The 20,476-nt window shown below is 27.8% G+C and overlaps 2 protein-coding genes and 1 long non-coding RNA gene across 9 annotated transcripts; 1 reads left to right on the top strand and 2 right to left on the bottom strand.

Annotated features, from left to right (window-relative positions):
- The first annotated feature begins 2,024 nt into the window (after positions 1-2,024).
- Positions 2,025-5,334, top strand: LOC149888732 (uncharacterized). 4 transcript variants are annotated; one of them, XM_090086662.1, is made up of 6 exons: positions 2,025-3,603; positions 3,846-3,902; positions 4,090-4,229; positions 4,501-4,565; positions 4,772-4,888; positions 5,222-5,334. In XM_090086662.1, coding segments are annotated over exons 3-6 (312 nt in total). In that variant the 5' UTR covers positions 2,025-3,603; positions 3,846-3,902; positions 4,090-4,100; the 3' UTR covers positions 5,223-5,334. The 4 variants fall into 4 exon arrangements, 3 of the variants coding, with proteins under 3 accessions (XP_089942788.1, XP_089942786.1, XP_089942787.1); XM_090086660.1 differs by lacking the exon at positions 5,222-5,334 and having other exon boundaries at positions 2,025-3,000; positions 3,396-3,603; positions 4,772-5,198; XM_090086661.1 differs by lacking the exon at positions 5,222-5,334 and having other exon boundaries at positions 4,065-4,229; positions 4,772-5,204.
- A 3,120-nt stretch (positions 5,335-8,454) lies between these two features.
- Positions 8,455-10,126, bottom strand: LOC145189319 (large ribosomal subunit protein P1-like). 2 transcript variants are annotated; one of them, XM_080065930.2, is made up of 4 exons: positions 9,873-10,126; positions 9,483-9,657; positions 8,786-8,872; positions 8,455-8,503 (listed from the first exon to the last, which is right to left on the bottom strand). In XM_080065930.2, the coding sequence occupies exons 1-4, from the start codon at positions 9,948-9,950 to the stop codon at positions 8,490-8,492; spliced, it is 354 nt and encodes a 117-aa protein (XP_079922056.2). In that variant the 5' UTR covers positions 9,951-10,126; the 3' UTR covers positions 8,455-8,489. The 2 variants fall into 2 exon arrangements, with proteins under 2 accessions (XP_079922056.2, XP_089944715.1); XM_090088589.1 differs by having other exon boundaries at positions 8,786-8,863; positions 9,873-10,108.
- Positions 10,127-18,361: 8,235 nt separating this feature from the next.
- Positions 18,362-20,222, bottom strand: LOC149888731 (uncharacterized). 3 transcript variants are annotated; one of them, XR_016452797.1, is made up of 4 exons: positions 20,080-20,222; positions 19,398-19,579; positions 18,970-19,159; positions 18,362-18,498 (listed from the first exon to the last, which is right to left on the bottom strand). It is a non-coding gene; the product is annotated as an uncharacterized LOC149888731 (long non-coding RNA). The 3 variants fall into 3 exon arrangements; XR_016452798.1 differs by having other exon boundaries at positions 19,398-19,519; positions 20,080-20,214; XR_016452796.1 differs by having other exon boundaries at positions 19,398-20,221.
- Positions 20,223-20,476: the final 254 nt, after the last annotated feature.

Below are 20,476 nucleotides of genomic sequence, written 5' to 3'. Positions count from 1 at the left end.
GTGTTTTTGTTACTAGGATTAAATAAAATTTTTTTTACATATATGTGACTTAATCTTTTACCAATATAAAAAAATAATAAAACTAAAATTACAAATTTCTGTTTTTTTTATTAATAGTGTAAATTTGGAAATAATTTTACAATGTTTTTGCTCTAATTTAACTCCTGAATCATAAGCAATGACCTCGAAAACCAAACTACATTAGATTTCATATTTTCAACGTATGAACAGTTTTGGCCGCCATATTGGAGCTCCATTTTGAATTTTTTAAATCTGACCTCAGATTCGTAATCAGCGACCTCGAAAACCCTCGTGTAAGTAATTTGGGAATTTTGGCCACGAAATCGGGATTTCGTCCCACTGTGCGCCTGGTAAAGGGGAAGTTCGTGTACCTGGGGCCGGAATTTTTCAATTCCCCAATTTAAGGCCTAAGACCTGTCTAAAAATGTTAAAACTGATATGATCACATCTCTATACTAATAATTTTACATTATAGTAAGTATTATGGCTAAAAATGTAAAAATCCTGCATGTAGAAAGGTTGAAAAATTAGTGGTTCTAGGTATAATTTTTTTGTTTTTTTATTGTACCTAGCGCCACCAGCTCACTATGCGTCGCTTTGATAGAAAAAAAGGAAATAGCCTTATAACTAGAGAACTGTTTTACACTTTGAAGCAATTTTTTTAAAAAGGCATCAATTATTAGATATTGTTCGTTTATATTTATAAAAAAAAGTTCGAGCTTTTTTAGAACCAGTTTCGTTCCGGGTTTTTAGACGGTTTATCCGGACTAATTCGATTTTTAATTAAGAAGATATAAAAACAACAGTTTTTGATATTTAAAAATCTAAGCCTGATATATCAGTTTATCTTTTTTAGGGGTTGCAGGGATTTTTTGTCTCCTACATATATTACTTCTTTTTTTTATTTAACATGAAATTCTAAGTATTTTATTATAAATAAAAATGAATAAAAACTCCAGGAGCACCATTCCCTTTAATTGCAGAATGAAGGTTCTGGTGCTTAAATAGGTTTTTAACAATATATGGCTATGAAAATAGCCGTTTTTTAAAAGTTGCTTATCAATTACAGCTGCATGGTTTAATGATACTTCCTTGATTTCTTTTCTTAATACGAACCATTACTCTTTGATTTCATAAAATTATTTAACAACAAACATTAAAGTTTAAAAAAGTCTCATTATTATAACAAATAGTATAGTTTAAGATATAAACTGTTTGTTATAGAATTTATCAATCAAATTCTAATTCTAATAATCATAAATTGAAGAAAAAACTGTATTCACTGTAATAAATAGATGTAATTGAAATATAATTAAAATTTTTTATTCTAAACATGTCTCAGCAATCCTTATGTAGAGCAACAATTAATATTTAAAACAAGCCTTCAAGAATTGCATCAAACATTTAGTTTTAATCAATAAGTTTTGTAACACTTTACCAATCTTCAGCATGAAATAAATCAAAAAATATTGCAATTCACTTAAGCCTTACATTTAAATCTTTTACAATTTTCTTTAACAACTTCCAACTTTAATTTAAAAACTAATTGTTAAAACAAGTACTTCTAACTTTTTATATTTTTTCATTATTTATATTCAATCATTAAGTAGAAATAGGAATTTAGACACATTTTTGAGGAAAACAAAAACATATAGCAAAATTGAGTCAATTTGAGCCTAATTGACGCATTTTTTCCTCAAGCATAAAAGTTTGGGATTCTTATGTTTCAACTTTTCTGAAAATAAGTTTTTTTTTTTGCGAGCATAAAAAAAATATACTGTGTTGATTATGTGAAAAGACCTCAGAAATATCAGATTGGCTAACACCAACACCTTGTCAAAAATGTATTATTAGCAAAATTAAACGATACCATTAAATATCTAAATTTAAAGATAAACATAGCTTTCTCCAATGTTTACCTTAAGAAATGTTATCAGCTGAATCTTCTTGCATTTTGTTTTTCTTACAGTATAGGTGCATGTCAGATGTCATAAATAGATACCCAGCAAACATGTCAGCGTTGAATCAACGTTGAAAACCGGTCGCAGCGTAGAAAAAGCGTTACAGTGACAAAAACAACGTCTTTTCAACGTTGAATCAATGTCCGTTTTTGTATACTAAATCGCGGTAAATTGAAACGTTGAATAAGCGTTGAAATTGTAACGTAATTTAGCTTCTCAAAACGAAACGTTTATTCAACGTGGAATCACTTTACGCAAAAAGCCACTTTAAAAACGTTTCAAAATTTATGCTTTATCAACGTTAAAAATAAACCGCTTTTTAAACGTTACATTTTCAACGTCGAAAAAGCGTATAAATTTCAACGTATATTATCTTCTCAAAAAATCGCGTTTATTCAACGTTGAATAAAAGTACGCAAATAATCACTGTAAAAACGTCGCAAAGTTTAAGGTTTATCAACGTTACACATTAGCTGCTTTTTCAACGTATTTAAGCTATTTATAAAACAACGTTTATTCAACGTTACATATACCAACGTTGAAAATGTGGTAATTAAAAAACGTTGAAAAAAGTGTTTTTTTGTCAACGTTAATAAAACGTTGCTTCTGCAACGTTGAGGAAGTAGCACATTGACAATTTTTGTCTCATTGATGTAGCCATTACAAAAATAATTTGCCGTAATGGAAAGGCAAGGAAATTTTAATAGAATGCATGCAGATGGTATAAAAAGTATTTTAAAGCTATATTTTATAACCTATTTTTATTGCGACTAATTTAAAACTTTTAGATTTTATATCAAATTGTATATAATATACATAAATCTCAGGGTAAATTCTATTTATTCAGGTTATTTTTGTCTATATTTTTATTTTATTTTAAGTTGACCATTTTAATAAAATACTCAACTTTTTAAAAAAATGTTATTTCTTAGTTAGAAATAGTACTTTATTTTAATAATGTTCAGATGTACAAAGTAATATCAAAACTAATAATATATAATAAGTCAGACTAAATTTGGTAAGTTAACAGACTAAATTTTAGAGACATATTGTGTGTTTGTTTGTCTGTATAATATATACATGCTTTTTTTTAAATTTCACATAAATGTATATAAATATATCTACACAAAATGAATTTCAGCTCAGTCAGTAGCAAACTTTGGACATTTTTAAATTAGTTGTTGGAGTAATAAATCATTAAAAAACTTTTGGTCGGAGGAGGTATTTTAGTGGGCAAACATCCTGTGGTAGAAAAGTTTTTCAAACATTTTCAAAACATGACAGCTATTTGTATATATACATGTAAATTATATGTGTGTGTGTGTGTGTGTGTGTGTGTGTGTGTGTGTGTGTGTGTGTGTGTGTGTGTGTGTGTGTGTGTGTGTGTAAATAAAAAAATATATATCTATTTAGATAATCTATTATAATGGCTTCATAATCTTGGGCTTTAGTTGTTTATTTTGAAAATAAGATTGAAACAGAGGCAGTTGTTCCATCTTGTTGGGTAAAAGATGGTTATTTTGGCCAACTGGTGTTCATGCAATGAAAGCTGCCTATAATAAGTTTCCAATTGATGATTCCTGGAACAAGCTCAGAGTTAAAAGAATTAAAGTAACTGGAGGTCATTAAATTTTACTGTATTCATTGCTATTTTAATTGTTTATTATGAATAAAAAAAACTATTATTAACGTTTTATATTAATAGTGAAGTACAATAACAAATAAACTTTTTTCTTTCTAATTTGGGATAAGTAATATTTTGAATCTGTTTATTTTATTATTATTGCCTCTGTTTACACTTATTCTACATTTTAGTTTTTATATTCATTGTTTATATTTATTTTACTAAATAATTACTAATAGATAAAGAAGTATGTGAAGGAGTTAACTTCACAATTACAGAGGAATCTGAAGAAGAATGTGAGTAATTATGTTTGTGAATAATTGGTTTCTTTTTGAATTTGTCTTTTCTTTTTTTTTATATGATAAAGAATAAAAATAAAAAAAAAGAACTGTATGTATTTAAAAAAAAAAATGTATATAGATGCTTAATAAATTGCTTTTTTTTTAAAAAAATTTTAGAAAAAGGTTTTTAAACAACTTTTAGAAATTAAAAATATGGTAAAGGATCTTCAAAATGTTTCTTCATTGGTATCCAAAGATCTGCAAATAAATGCATTGAGTTCAATAGAACAACTTATTGAGCTAGATACTACGTTAAATGACAGTGTCATTTTTTCTAAATGGGTAAGTTGCCCTGTTGCTATTTCTAGTTTGAATTTTTTGAATTTTTCTTTATGTTGTCATGGTAAATTTATTTATATTATTAACTGAAAAGTTGATTAAACAATATAATTTTATTTTATTTATTATAATTTGTCATTCTTTACATAACTACTTTTTGTTTTTTCAACTTTCAATGTTTTTTAATTTGTTTAAAAATATAAGGGATTTTATAAAAGATTGCCTCTAATTATATAATTATTTAAACATTGATTAAAGATTTTTTTGAAAGCAGGTATCGCAAATAGCGAAAATTGGTGGAGTTAACTTAAAAGATAGTATAAAACGTGTTATTGAGCGGTAGGTCAATTTTCTACAGCTTTTCAAGCCAAAATGGCAATGGTTTTTAATGGATAATTTAAAAAGTGTTTGCGAAATATATTTATTATATTAAATATAATTATACGCTTTTTTAAGCATATCATTATATGCTTTCTTTCCTGTAGCATGAATGTTGTATTGTACAATATTGTAAATATTGATTCAAATAATTACTAACTTTTTAGGCTGTTAATGATTGAGTTGCGCTGTTTGTTAAACATGAAGGGGCAAACCAATTCCAAGAAACAAAACCAAACAAAAGTTTGCTTTTTCAAAGACAAAATTGTATCGTATTTTAGTTGGTAATATGTTTTGTTTAAACTTTTTAAGTATGCAGATTTTTACTAATAGCATTTAAGCAAGAAGTTTGAATTTTATATTTTAAAGAGTGTCTTAAAAAGATACCCAGATGAAGCAGGGATTTATGAAGCTGTAAAATCAGTTCTGAAACATTCACCAATAAATTTTTGTAGAAAGCAGAAATCGGAAGAATAGAGTTTTTTAATGACATTTTAGGATATGTTATGATTTTGTTTGTGTCTTGTGTAAAGCGCTTTTTCTAAAATACACGTTTATTTATTTAATATTTCATTGTATTATAAATTGTATTATAAAAGTTTTATTTTTTGGTTTAGATTCTGTATCTCAATGATATCCTGGCCTATCGATACGATATCCTGTAAATTTTGTTTTTATATATTGTATAAATATATATACAGACACTCACACACATTAATCTTTAAAAAAATATTTATATTTTTATATATCTATGAATTGTATATTTTAGGCTTTTTTTATATTTATCATTCTGTATTACTGTGGTATTTAAAAATCGATTTTGGAAATATTGCAAGTGTAGAGTTCAACAAACAATTTTGTTTTATTTGCCAATTCAAGATATATATATATATATATATATATATATATATATATATATATATATATATATATATATATATATATATATATATATATATATATATATATATATATATATATATATATATATATGTATGTATATACATATATAAGCATTGTTTCAACGTTATATTTCAACCTTGATTCGACGTCTTTTAGTAACGTTAAATCGACGTTTTACTATCAACGTTACAAATCCTTGCAAAATCGACTGCTTTAACAACGCTTAAGCAACGCTTTTTTAGTAACGTTTTTTCAACGTTATGTTGCGACGTTTATGCAACGCTTTTTTAGTAACATTTTTTCAACGTTTAGTTGCGACATTTTTGTAACGTCTTTTAGTAACGTTTTTTCAACGTTACGCAACAACGTTTAATCAACGTGTCTTTAACAACGTCACATATCTTTGCAAAATCGATTACTTTGTCAACGTTTCCGCAACATCTTTTGCGACCGGTTTTCAACGTTGATTCAACGCTGACATGTTTGCTGGGTAATTAGCTGTATCCCTAGTATTTTTGGCAAAAGAAGTTAAACATGCATGACCTACTCATGCAGTTTTGTTGGCTTTGTTCCTGGCTTCAATGGCACTCTCAGACAAAGAACCTATTTGATATTTAAAATATTTAATAAGAGAAACACCATAAACCACCATTCTATGCACAGACTGTGACATTGGAATGGCTTTTAAAAATTAATCATTAGAAATAAGATCAAACAGACGTTATGATTTCTGCTTGAAAATTTTTATTCAGTCTTATGGTTGTACTGCTCATATCAATGAGTAGGTCCCTAATTAGTTTGATCATATTGGTATTCAAATTTAGAATTCTTCCAGTTACAGCTGGATTATTAAAGAAATTTCGTGCAAAATTGCCAGTATTGGATGTACCACTTCCCTTCCTGACAAGAGACCCTTATTTTTAATTATATTTTGAATGGGTGCTGGAATTTTTTTTTTTGTTTTCAACAAATTCTTAGCTGTTTTTCACTGGAATTTTTCTTCCTTGTTTCACTGCTAGGAGTTTTGCTGGAAATACAGCACTGAGACGCTATATCTTTAAAGCATTTTTAATGCTACAGCATTAAGTGTTTTACTATCATTCATTGTGGTACACTTGGCTTACACTTACTGAGGTACATTTACCATCATTCATTGTGGTACAGTTGACACACTTGAATTTATAACTAAAGTGGTGTCATAAAGTGTAAAATTAACATTTAGAGAATGTTAATTTTACACTTTATGACACCACTTTTAACAAAATTTAATTTTTTCAAACTTCTCTTGAATAAAATTAGCAGTCTTTTTAGCAAAACAAAACATAAGATGATGGGTTGCATCTGGACTATTTGGATTACAATTTTTCCATATTATCTTTTTTCCATTTCAAATCTCCAAAATTAAAATACTGCATTATACACAGAGGAATCATCCACACCTCTCTTCATAGTTGCTGCATTCTGAAACTCAGATTGGTCAAGTTTTAGTACAGGAGGAATATGATAACATGTATGTTATTACATTCCTCCTGAACTAAAACTTTAATAGAACTATCTTCATCCTCCAACAGATACTCATGCACTCTAGAAACTGAATGTTTGATCATATTGAAGAAACAACATTTTACTTCAGTTTCTGAACATTCTACCTGCTCTGGATATGTCTCAATTCTTTGTATTCTTTTAACTTGGTTAAACCTGAAGGAACATGATGATGATTTTGAACAAACACTTTTTTTAAATTCAGCCCATGTTCTGTCTGTTAATCTCAAATTGCAAAAAGTAGGCAATGAAAAATTTGGACCATATAAAGTAGACCTGGGTGCAGTAGAGGAATTAGATGCAAAAATTTTTCCAAGTTTTTTTTTGAAGTTCTTCCAATTCTTTTCCCTGAAGATTATCAGTTCTTTAAGTTTCATCCTACTCGTAAGCTAGGCTTTGGTGCACAAGGTACAGTAAATACATATGGTTCAGGCGTTTCCATTGTAACAGTATTTCTCTTTATTGATTCTCTATCAGAATCAATCATAGAGTAAGGGGTGGGGAGGAGGGAGAAAGTCGAGTAGCGCCTACATACACACATACGTACCTGTTTAATTTCAGTCCAGGAGCTTGAAGTATTAATTGGCCTCTACTTCATTTTTTGTTCATCAAGTAAAAAACCCGCATTGAGAAGAAACTTATTGAATATCGCATTTAGAGCGTAATTAACAAACAATATTATATACAAAAAAACCTATAGAACCTAGGATTGCAAAACATTTACTTGACGTGGCAGCACTCCCCAAGATAACAGTAGGATAATAAAAAGTTGTATGAGTCACCATACTGAGAAGCATAACAGACTCTTAGTTTTCAAATAGTGCGGTGGCCCTGAGTACACAAACTCCTATTCTTTGTGCACAATTGTGGCACCTTAGTATGCATCATAGAGCCACTCCTAGATATCCTTTAGAAATGGAGTTCATTTATTGTTAGACATAGTTAATGATTTATGTTAAAAGTTATCAATTTAAAGAAAATCACATAAAAAAACGCTTGTCAGAGATTTTCTGAACGGGCACTCAATATTAGGAGGGAAAAACTTCAGTGAACTATTATGGTTTAGAGTATCAGGTCCCACACCACAACCTTAAATCATCTGCAGGTATTTGCAATTCAATATTGATTTTTTAAAATTCTTTATAGCAGATCTTTTAAATGTATGATAGAGGATGATAATATAAAAAATGACTGTGCCCACTTTAAATACTAGACTCAAGACCTTGTTTATTCACCAACTATGTGCCTCATTGAAGAATAAACAGGATTTTAAGTCTAGTATTTAAAAAAAAGTGGGCACAGTCATTCCTATGAAGTTTCCTAAAAAGTCTAGGTAACTTAAGTGATGAGTTACACTATTATTTAATTAGGGGATTTTAAAACAGAAAAAAAAATCACTGAAGAATATTTACACTGATTGTGTATTTCTGTATAAATACTCTAATCGAAAAGACCTAAAAAAAAAAAAAAAAAAACAATGATTTAATTAAAATGAAAGAGATCTGATAATAAAACTTTACAGATAAAAAAAAAAAGGTATAAGAACTGTGCCATATATAAATCTACTTAAGGACAAAAAGCTAAAGCAGATGATAGATATGTATTAATATTCCATCAATATGAACGATATGAGTCAATAATATGACAAATACCTGCTTGATGATGAAAACCTAAATCCAATAAAGAACGATACTAAAAAAAAATCAAAATAAAGTTTAAATAAAAAAAACTCGTACCAAATCCCATATCATCATCAGATGCTTCAGATTCTTCCTTCTTTTTTTCTTCTTTTACAGCAGCAGGTTTACCAGCTGCTGCAGGAGCTTAAAAAAAAAATTTCACTTATGAAGGTGGTAATAAAAATTCACTATGCTTAATCAGTATTCTAATCTTGCATAGAAATCCCCCACAAAGAGTTTAGATAAATATTTAGTTTTAGTTTTTAGCTTTAGGTTTATTGTTTGATAAATACAATAAGTTTTTTGAGCCATTGATAGCTTTTTATGATTGTCATTTAGCAAAACCATCCCAAAACAGTACCTGTTAAAAAATGACATCTTATTTAAACTATTGATTCCTTTAACATAATTAATCAGGAAATTTTATTATTTTGTAAATAATTTTAGTAATTTAAGATTCACTTACATGTTTAGTTTTGATATCATATGATGACAACTATAAAAAAGGGGCCTTTCCTGTGGACAACTATTATAGATGACAATGTTGCCAAATAGCAACACCCAGAGTAAAAGGTCAATGTTTTAGAAACCTTTTCAGGTTGAGGGCTTTAAAAACTAACTGCTATAAAAATATCTCAACTGATTTAATCTTAAAATCTGAATTTATTCTTAAAATCTGAATTTAATCTTAAACACCAGATAAAAACATTATACATTAAATTTAAGAATTAAAGGCTTAAAAAAACCATCTTACCAGCAGCAGCGGCAGCAGCAGGAGTGGCTGTAACAGGTGCAGCCGCAGGAGCTGAACCAACGTTACATATCAGATCACCAATATTACGTCCTTCAAGAGCTTTTGCAAAAAGAGTTGGCCAAAAAGGTTCTATTGTGACATTGGCTGCAGCAACAAGCTTGGCTATCTTCTCACTCTGCAAATTAAAATAACAATAACCTTTATAGAAAAGCAATTTTAAATAGTTATACAAAATTTATTATCGAATAAAAATGCAATCATATTATGATATAATATAGACTTAATGTACTAGAATAAAAAATAAAATCTTTGATTAGACTACTTGAATTAAAACATTAATTTTATTAAATTCATTTAACCATGAAACATTGAAATTCTTCATAAACTTACTGTAATTGTTACATCGTCATCGTGCAAAATTAAAGCACTATAAACACAAGCAAGTTCAGAAGACTGAGAAACGGCCATTCTTATAGAGTAGGTTGCTTAAAATACAAGGATATTACTCGATTTGTAAGCCTTAGCTCTGTCAGAGAACACTACTCTTTCTTGTTTGATTGAGAAAGAATATAGTGGAAGTAAAGTATTACTTTACGGTAGAGCGCCGTCAAACGGTGCGCCGTCAGTAGAAAAATCACAAGCTCAATATTAGAGCGTTCACGTTACGTTTTAGCACTAAGGGTCTGCGTATCGTTTCATTTCCATATCGTTATAATTCCGATATGATATCGGAAAAAAGAAATCATCGGAATGACGAGAGTTCCGGAATATACCGAGATTTAAACTAACTACAATACCGGTTAAAATTTTAATAACGATATTACGTTGTAATCATTCCGATGACACTTTTTTTTCCGATAATACATCAGTTTAAAATTTATAGTCAATACATTATGGTACTACATCTTTTTTTCTGCAAAACAATAGTAAATAGTAATATGTATGACATAGAACTATCAAGCGATTAGGTTTTAAAACTGCATTGTTCTTAGTTTTGCAGATAACAAAACAAAAAGCATTGTGTTTTTAAAAGTTAGGTGTACATTAAAACTTATATTTTGACTTCTATGGTAGTAACAACAAAAAATTGAGGCTGTGTAACACTTCTCGGCTTTAAGTTTTTTTATTAAATTAAACCTGTTTTTGATAAGACACTACTATTGACAGAAGGTCATTGTAACTAATTATAAACTTTAATGAATATATATCCCAAAAGATTTTTTAAATTTTTCAAACAATAATGTTATTTAAATGACTTAATTGCAAAAAATGTCAGTTGTTTTGAAGTTTCGTTCCGGAAAAGACAATTCTTCCAAACCTTTTTTCTTTGTGTACAATTAAAAGTTTGCTATCTTAAGCAAATTTAAATCAAATAAATTTATTATTTGATATAATTTTTTTCTTACCGTTATGCTTCTTGGTGTGACGTACATTTAAACCAGTAATCATCAGCTACCATCAACAATCAATTTACGACAGAATCTTTTAAGGTGATTGTCTAGTAAAAAAATATTAAAAAATCAAATTTCTCTTTCAGAAAATATATATTTTTGCAGATTTTTTAATTAAATTTTTTTAAAACTTAGTGATTTGCATAAAACTTTTTTAAATTTAGTTATTTGCATAAAATATTTTTAAATTTACTTATTATGCATAAAATTTTTCCCTTAGCAACAATGCTTTTGGTTGTTTGGGCCAAAATTGTTAACCAAAATTTATAATAAAAACTTTCTTAAGAAAGCAGAAACTTAAGCTCTGATATAGTGTAAACCGAGCTTTAAAATAATTGGAAATTATAGGACATGTACAAAAGTGACTTAGAACAAATTGAGAAAGCTTAACAGTGGTGTAAAATCTATAAAACTTGCTGATAGAAAAAATATAAGTGAAACATGGCCTACTTAAATACACGGCCTTCTTTCCTGTTTAAATCGAAAAAAAATAGGCCAGGGGCCAAGGCTATAAACAATTCGAAGTTTTTTTCGAGAAAAAAAATCTTTCGTAAAAACGAAACTTTTCACGTACGAAAAAAAGTTCGTAATTTCGAAGAATTTATCGCTGTATTTTTTTCGGCCATTGCTATAAAGCATAAAACGCATACGTCACTAAAAGTCACGAACTTTTTTTATCCGTAATATATAGTAGTAATATAATAGTAATTTTTATTGTAAATTTTATTTAGTAGGCCTACTTAATAAATTTTATTAGTCATTAAGTATGCTGTGCTGTCCATTCTATTTATATGAATATTTTTACATTCTAGTATTTGGTGTTTAAAAAAATTGTGTAAAATTAAAGTAGGAACATGGATTTAATTTTTTCGGATGAAGACTTACATTTCGAAGTTGAAGAAAATGAGCTTCGCCACCGATTGCCTCGAGAGGTTGGTGTTTAAAACATTACTTAAAATTACTATATATATATATATATTTTAATGATTTTTTATCGAACAAAATCAGAAATCATACTAAATAGGCGCAGAAATTATATTTTTGTTTTGTTTTTCAATATCATTTTAGTTAAATGGTCGCTTTTTTAACGAAGATGTTTCTGACAACGTTTTTCGAGAGCAGTATCGAGTCCCAAAAGCTGTATTTAAATAAAATTATGTATTGCTACATTATATTTTATATGTATGTATATATGTATATATATATATATATATATATATATATATATATATATATATATATATATATATATATATATATATATTTACAAATGTTATAGTATAAGTATGTAATATATAGTATATATTAACATAATATAAGTATGTAATCAATCAATCATATTTCTAAATAAAGATTTTACATTCAAGTTTATATACAAATAGTTATAAACTAATGTAAAGTGAACTACTAACAGTGCTAATGATATATAACAAGGGTAATAATAATGGCAATTTAATCATTCTATTCAAAAACAGCAGAGATATATTACAGTATATAAAATTAACAATGATAACATGATGTAATGTATAGTATATATCAATTTTATATATATGTAAATATATATATATATATATATATATATATATATATATATTTATCAATTTATATATATATATATATATATATATATATATATATATATATATATATATATATATATATATATATGTAAATATATATATACTTCCAATAGTTTTATTAACTTAATACACTAACATTGAAAATAGCTTCTCCTACACTGTATAATACGATAAATTGTGTTGGTAGAGATTCCATGACAGTCTCTGAGAACATGAAAAAAAACATTTGTGCCAATAAAATGAAGAAATACCATTATCTGTAGAAGTACTGAAATGCTTTTATTTGCGCTTAGTGTAATGTTGCAAATCATATTTAAGCCTAGTTTCTAAAAAATCTAATACAGCTTTTGGGACTCGATACTGCTCTCGAAAAACGTTGTCAGAAACATCTTCGTTAAAAAAGCGACCATTTAACTAAAATGATATTGAAAAACAAAACAAAAATATAATTTCTGCGCCTATTTAGTATGATTTCTGATTTTGTTCGATAAAAAATCATTAAAATATATATATATATATAGTAATTTTAAGTAATGTTTTAAACACCAACCTCTCGAGGCAATCGGTGGCGAAGCTCATTTTCTTCAACTTCGAAATGTAAGTCTTCATCCGAAAAAATTAAATCCATGTTCTTACTTTAATTTTACACAATTTTTTTAAACACCAAATACTAGAATGTAAAAATATTCATATAAATAGAATGGACAGCACAGCATACTTAATGACTAATAAAATTTATTAAGTAGGCCTACTAAATAAAATTTACAATAAAAATTACTATTATATTACTACTATATATTACGGATAAAAAAAGTTCGTGACTTTTAGTGACGTATGCGTTTTATGCTTTATAGCAATGGCCGAAAAAAATACAGCGATAAATTCTTCGAAATTACGAACTTTTTTTCGTACGTGAAAAGTTTCGTTTTTACGAAAGATTTTTTTTCTTGAAAAAAACTTCGAATTGTTTATGGCATTGGCCCCAAAAATCTATCTGAACTTTTTTTTCGAAAAAACGCATTTTTTATCTGAAAAGGCGATTCCCTTGTTCGTTTATAGCATTGGATTTAATAGCGAAGTTTTTATCTTAAAAACGGAATTTTTTGAATGTTTATAGCAATTGATTTTTTTTTTCTTCGCTTTTTACGGTAAAAACTTCGTGTTTTACGGAAAAAACTTCGTTTTTTATGTTTATAGCATTGGCCCTTGGCCCCAGTTTAAAAAAAGTATTTCCGTTGAATGGACAAACTTTCTTAACATATTTCAATTATTGCGCTATAAATTTTAAATAAGTAAATCCGGCATAGGATTAAAACTTCAGCGTTTCAATCGTAACCTCAACTAAACTTCATATAGGGGAGACTATGCATCCATGATTCTAAAAATCTATCAATTTACTGAATATATGTTTTCACTTTAACCTCTAAATTAACAGTAAATGATAGCAAACTTTATGTTTTATCATAATTTAATGATCATTTACTGACCAAAATATAAAAATAATAAAAATTAATAACACTCAATTGTGATCAAGGGTGCATACTAGTATGCTCCCTTGATCCTACATATATGCACCCTTGATCCTATTTTTGTATACTTAATCCGAATCCAAATTTATACCGTGAATGTGTAAAAATTGTTTTTAAGTCATTCAAACAATGTCTATATTAAAAACCATTTTACTTTTTATAAATTTTATTACAACTTTAAGCAAAATCAATGAAAGAAAAAAAATTAATTCAACGAAAAAAGAAAAATCAATGATAAAAAATGTATTCTTTTTACTGAGGCTCTATGTTTCCTCAGTTGTTAAAGTAAGAAATTACTTCTTTACAATATCCTTGTGTAAATCTACAAGACAATTCATTAAAATGCTGTGCTTCTAATATATCACTGTCACTGTTATAGCTGTTCAAAATACTATCATTTTTTCTTTTATAATTTTCGAAATCAAGTTTTCTTTTTCTTGTCATGAAGATTTTTTTTTGGCATAAAGCTTTCTGATTTTTTGTCTTTTTAGACTGACATTTTTTTTTCATTTCCTGAAGTCTATTTAGTTCATTTCGAACAGGAGTATCAGTGAGTATTAGGGTGCGGTGACGCTTATGTCTTTTAGAATACTTTCTTGTTCCAGCTTTTGGAAATGGCTTGATTTTTTCTAAACTTGCTTTATAAGCAATATTAATAGTAACACTGGACAATTGACTCCCAGGGTCAGTTATTTTTAAAAAACTGAGTAGGCAATAAACTAGAAGGTGAGACTGATGGCAGACTTGATATTGAATGATTAAAGGCTGGGACATGAAAATTAGCAGAAACTGAATCAACAACATCTTGAAATGAATTAGCAGTGACTGGGTCTGGACGGTTTGCCAAAGATAAAACCAAAAACTCATTATCAGAAAATATGTTAGAATTAAAGGGTTCAATTCCTGCCACAGTTAATCCTGCAGAAATGGAGTAAAGGCTTGTGCATAAGCTTTACTTGTAACTGCAGCTATATCATATATGGTCATTGGTCTTGGATTAGATACAATTCAACCCAGCAAGCACACAACGTTGAAACAACTTTGAAATAACGTTGATCAACGTTGATCAACGTTGTTTCAACGTTGTGTGCTTGCTGGGAATCATCACAGGTTGCATTGTAATAACATTATTGTATTAAAACATTTGATAAATATGAAACTAATGTTTGATAAATATGAAACTAATGTTTGATAAATATGAAACTAATGTTTTATAAGTAATAAATTTAAGTATATTTGAAGATGTTTTTATTTCTGTTTTAAGTCTGCAATCTGATTCTTTGTAACTCCAACTAAACTATTTAATACAACATCTGAAAAAAAACAACAAAATTTGCGATATACATCTGCATTTATATAATCTCCCCCTTTGAAATAATAATTTTTAGGATCAGATTCTATAAAATTACAAAGAAAACAGAAACAGCTAGTCAACAACAACTTAAAGAACAGTTTGATGTTGCCAAAACAGTTTCAGTTACAAAACTGTCAAATTACACCCTTTTTTTCTTGTTTAATTTATCAAAATACCTAACTTTAAGCACTAAATTTAAGTAGATTTGATCATGTTTTTATTTCTGTTTTAGAAAAGACCACTCTCCAATTCTTTGTTATAACTATAACTTAACTATTCAGGACAAATTCTAATGAAAAATTAAAAAAAAAAAAAAAATCCAGCTACATCGGCATTTTTGTGGTTCGACTCGCCCCAGTAAAATTGTGGTAAACATTTAAATTTTAAGTGTTATGTTCATTTTTAAATATTTTAAGTTGTTTCATTGGATTCGTGGGCCCAAAATATGTAAGGGTACAAATTTTCAGCTTTCCAACACACATAACAGAAGCTAGGACCAAAACCATTTTTAAAAATGACGGTTTTTTGTTGGTTGGAGGCAAACTTTAAATAGCTATATCTTAGGAACCGATTGAAATTAGATGATAAAATTTTCAGAATGTTCATAATTTACTAAAATCTGTAAGTGGTTTAAAAATCAGCAAAATCTGAGACTTAGGGTTGCATGCCCTGGATGTTTTCACACGGAATCACCCAAATACAATATGACATATTGTACAGAAATGTTCATGTTACTATAGTTTTTACATTTTGTTATTTTCTTTCTCTGTGTATGCACTTTTAATCATAGGATCAAAGGTGCATAAACGTATTAGGATCAAGGGTGCTAACCCACTCCATTTTCACAAAAACTTCTTTATTTGTCATATTAGATGGTTTTACAACATAACAAAAACCACCATATAAGAGGTGAATACTTTAGTTACAAAATGGTATAAAGAAAATTACTAAACACAAGCAAATGTTAAAGATGTGAGGTTCCTTGTAAAAGTAAAAAAAATTTTTGCCGCCAAAATAAAACTTTTTAAAAACAACTTCAACAATGGCCTATTTTCTTACCAAAATACAATAAAATTTGTAGATTCAGTATTTATAACACGATGGCTATCAGCAATTTTTAATAAGTTATGTAAGTATAGAGATAACGCTGTAGGATCAAAGGTGCATACCGATCAAGGGTGCAAGTTCTCCCCTACTTGATTGTAGCTTCTTTTTATTAATAGATAGTAGTTATGGTTAGCAAATGCTGTGTTGTTGGTTGTACCTCCAATTATCTAGTTGGTAAAGTAGTTTCAGTTTTCAGTTTTCCAAAAGATGACGATTTAAGAAAGTTATGGATTAGATTTGTAAATAAAAATTTCTGGACTGTCACAAAATCATCTGTGATCTGTTTAAAACACTTTGAGAAAAAATTAGTACATAAAGGAGTATCAGAAAAACGATTTCGTTTGCTGTATAACCTAAAGCCTGTCCCTACAATATACCCAGCTAGCATAGCAACTGCTTCTCTTTCAGTTATATCTGGACCAAGAAGATCACCAACTAAAAGAATATTTCAAGAAGATGAATATCAGAGATTTTTATCAAATGATATTATTAAAGATGTTAATTCCCTTTCAGCTACTGATTCACCAGGAGGGTATTTATTTTCAAAATTTGATGATTGTGTTGTGTTCCATAAAGTTATTAAAATGAATTACACGTATTCGAAGTTGCTGAGTCTATTTGTATCAACAAAAACTTACATGTCCAACTTTTTTATGAAAATCTTCCAGTTTCCTTATAGTCATGGTTCAGAGTAACCCACCAATGTATGTTAAAAAGAAGGAGTATGCAGGAAAACCTCAATTCACATTTTAGCACAGAAAAAGAAAAGTTGTCTTCTATTCTTGAAGAACTCAAAAGTCACCAAATAAAAAAAAAAAAATTATTCTTCAAATGTTCTTCAATTTCCATTGATGCTGCGGCATACATCATTGCAAACATTTACTGCTGAAGGAATTCCCACTCCATCTATATTACTGTTAGGCATGCTTAAATCAGGTGAAATAGATTATATGAAAGTTTTAAAGTTGTTACATGAAAATGGGAGGTTATCGAAAGATCTTATAATAGTTTTTGATGAAATGTATTTGCAACAATGTGCTGAATATTCTGGTGGCAATGTTATTGGGATTAGTGAGGAAAATGAATGTTATAGAAGCATTCCCAGTAAACATCGAACAGTTGGTAAGTAGTTGGCCCGATCCTAATAACCAACTATTAGCTACAGTTGGGCCAACAGTCGGCTATTTAGTTGGTACCGTGAAAAAAACGTAACGCTTTTACCAACACTTAGCCAACTGTTTTTAAATAATTGGTTGCCATTAACGGCCCAACAATAATAAAACAGTTGGCTAACAGTTGGTACCATTACCGGCCCAACTATATGATTTTTTTTCGCGATTTTTTAAATTCGCTTTTGCGCTTAAATTGAAAGTGCAAAAGTTATAAATCATGTTTTGAATATTGCTTAATAACAAAGTATAACTTTGCTTTTTAATATTTAATTTTCTATTTAATAATGATTGTTTGTATATCAGATTTTACCAGTCAAACAGTACAACTGTCCACACAAAATATTGTATTATATTTATAGATAACTTAGTTGAATACACAAAATGAACAAATTTTTTATCATTACACTTTTATTTCCAGATCATTAAAAAAATATATTTACAAAAAAAAAACTAAAAATATTCTATTATTGTAGTTAATATTATTAAAGGTTTGAAATTAATATTGGCAGCTTTAATTAAAAACAATATTTTAAAACACAAGTATTTAAAAACGTGGCGATTTATTAGATAATTATCAATAATAATTAAGAAAAATTAGAATTATAAATAAAATTAAGATAAATAAACTTTTATAAATTTGCAAAAGAAAATAATAACTAAATATTCTTTTCATTGATTAACTGCAACTGATTTTTTATAACCTTGGTTTTCGTCTATCTATTTATTTGCCCATCTCCTTGATCAATTGCGCCCTGAAACCATCTTGAAACAATTGGGTAAATATATTTATCCTTGGAATTAAGATACTGAATTCTTACTGCTGCTAAAAGAATAAAATGAAAATAAATTTAAAAACTCAATTTACTTTTTGTTTAAATATAAATTATTTTTAAGTTATTTTTAAGTTCTTATACATATACTTTGCAAATCAAGAATTACATTAACTGGTTGGCAGTTTTAAAAATATGTGCATATGATAACCGAGAGCAATTAGCTTATAGGTTCAAGAAAAACTTCTATATGCTCTTTAAGAATCATATAGTTGAATACTAATAAATCATAGTTTACATTGGCAATTAACATCTCTAGTTAAGAATAAAATACGACATTAATAAGTTCAAGTCACCAAGGGAGAACATAATATCTTACAAATTTACAACTAATGACAACACTGGTAATTGTCATAAGTACTAACATATTATATTCTTTCTTAGTGTTGTAAACATATTTTTGTAAATATAATAATACAGTTGACTTTAATAGACTAAAAATTTACATAACTAATAATACTTACATAGTAAGCACTTTAACACAAAATGATAACATTGCAACTTAATCTTGCCCATTCCAGTAGCTACCATCTTACTTGAAGATCCATTTAGATTACATAAAATGCTAAAATTTTTAGAAAACATGGCACCCAACACACGTCATATGTATTCTGGACGTTCAACTTTACCGCCAATAGAACGCAGATATTCTAACTAAAAGCAAATAATGCTACATATTACAACTTTTTTTATTTAAATTATTTTTTCAAAGGTAAATGAAAATGTAATGCGGTATAATATAACTAAGGTATTATTAAATACCTTTGATAAATTACAATCATAAGACTTATAAAAAAACTTATCTTTGATCTTATAAAATAATAATTACTAGTTTAAACTCAACCTGTAGACTGCTACAAACATTATAATATAGAAAATAATTTCAAATTACATAGAGAGCCAGCTCAGGTTTCATCTGTAGCATAAGGTTAATCCTCTCCAAATCTTCCTTACTTTCAATTGGAAGGCCAGGGGGAACAACAATGTCTTCATTATCCAAAAAACTTTCAATTTCTAAAAACGTATTTTTTTGCTCCAGTTCTGTTAATCTTAACTCCAAAGCTGCTAACATCTCTATAAACATACTTAAATTATTAAATATTTCATTGCATTTGAATCTTATTGGAAAACTGGTTTCAAAAACACAATCTAGTTATTAAATTGAAGACATACATGGATGAAGGTGTTATGGAACTCAAATATTTGGAGTTAAAGTTTTAAATATTCATGTTATTTATCCCTTTAGGTAAATTGATTGCTGTAAAAATGGTATTCTAGCACATTTTTGTGTTGTGTTATTAAGGTCACAGGAAAGAGCTTTATTTAAAACCTTTATCTGCATAACAAAGTAATAATGTGTATTTTTGTAACATGAAATATGTATTTTTTTAAAGCCTTCATCCATTTATGACATTAAAACACAATTTTTTTTTTTACAAAAAATATAAATAGTTTTCTTTTGTCAATACATGTCAACATCATAATCAATGTATATATGCGTACCACATATACAATGTATAACAAGTAGTAAAACAAAAAAAAACAACAAACAAATAGTTTATCCAAAACCTTACTTTCCTGATCCCCAAAATTTTGAATAGTTTTCTCATAGTTTTTAGAAGTTGATGTCCCTTTTAATAAAATGCTATAATTATATGCATTATATGAATATGCATATATATACACACATCATATATGCTTAACATGAAATGTATATGCCATATTGTATATGCAATTGCATATACCATTTATTTATATACTGCATATATTATGTCAATATTGTATATATGGCATATATTTATGCAATATATACAAAATACATATAAATTATTTTACTATAACATATATATTAGAATATAACAACTTTTACGCATGCATGTTATATATACAGGACGTCTGCCAATATTTTAAGGTGGATTTCCCTGACTTTTTCCTCATATTTTCCTGATCTTCTACCTGTTTTCCTTGATT

This window comes from Hydra viridissima, unplaced genomic scaffold, assembly GCF_058129835.1.
Source record: "Hydra viridissima isolate aposymbiotic clone 2 unplaced genomic scaffold, HvirCarnegie_v1 scaffold_5, whole genome shotgun sequence".
Lineage (NCBI taxonomy): Eukaryota > Metazoa > Cnidaria > Hydrozoa > Anthoathecata > Hydridae > Hydra > Hydra viridissima.
Note: the sequence above shows the minus strand (reverse complement) of the source record. Positions and strands in the feature narration are given on the sequence as shown.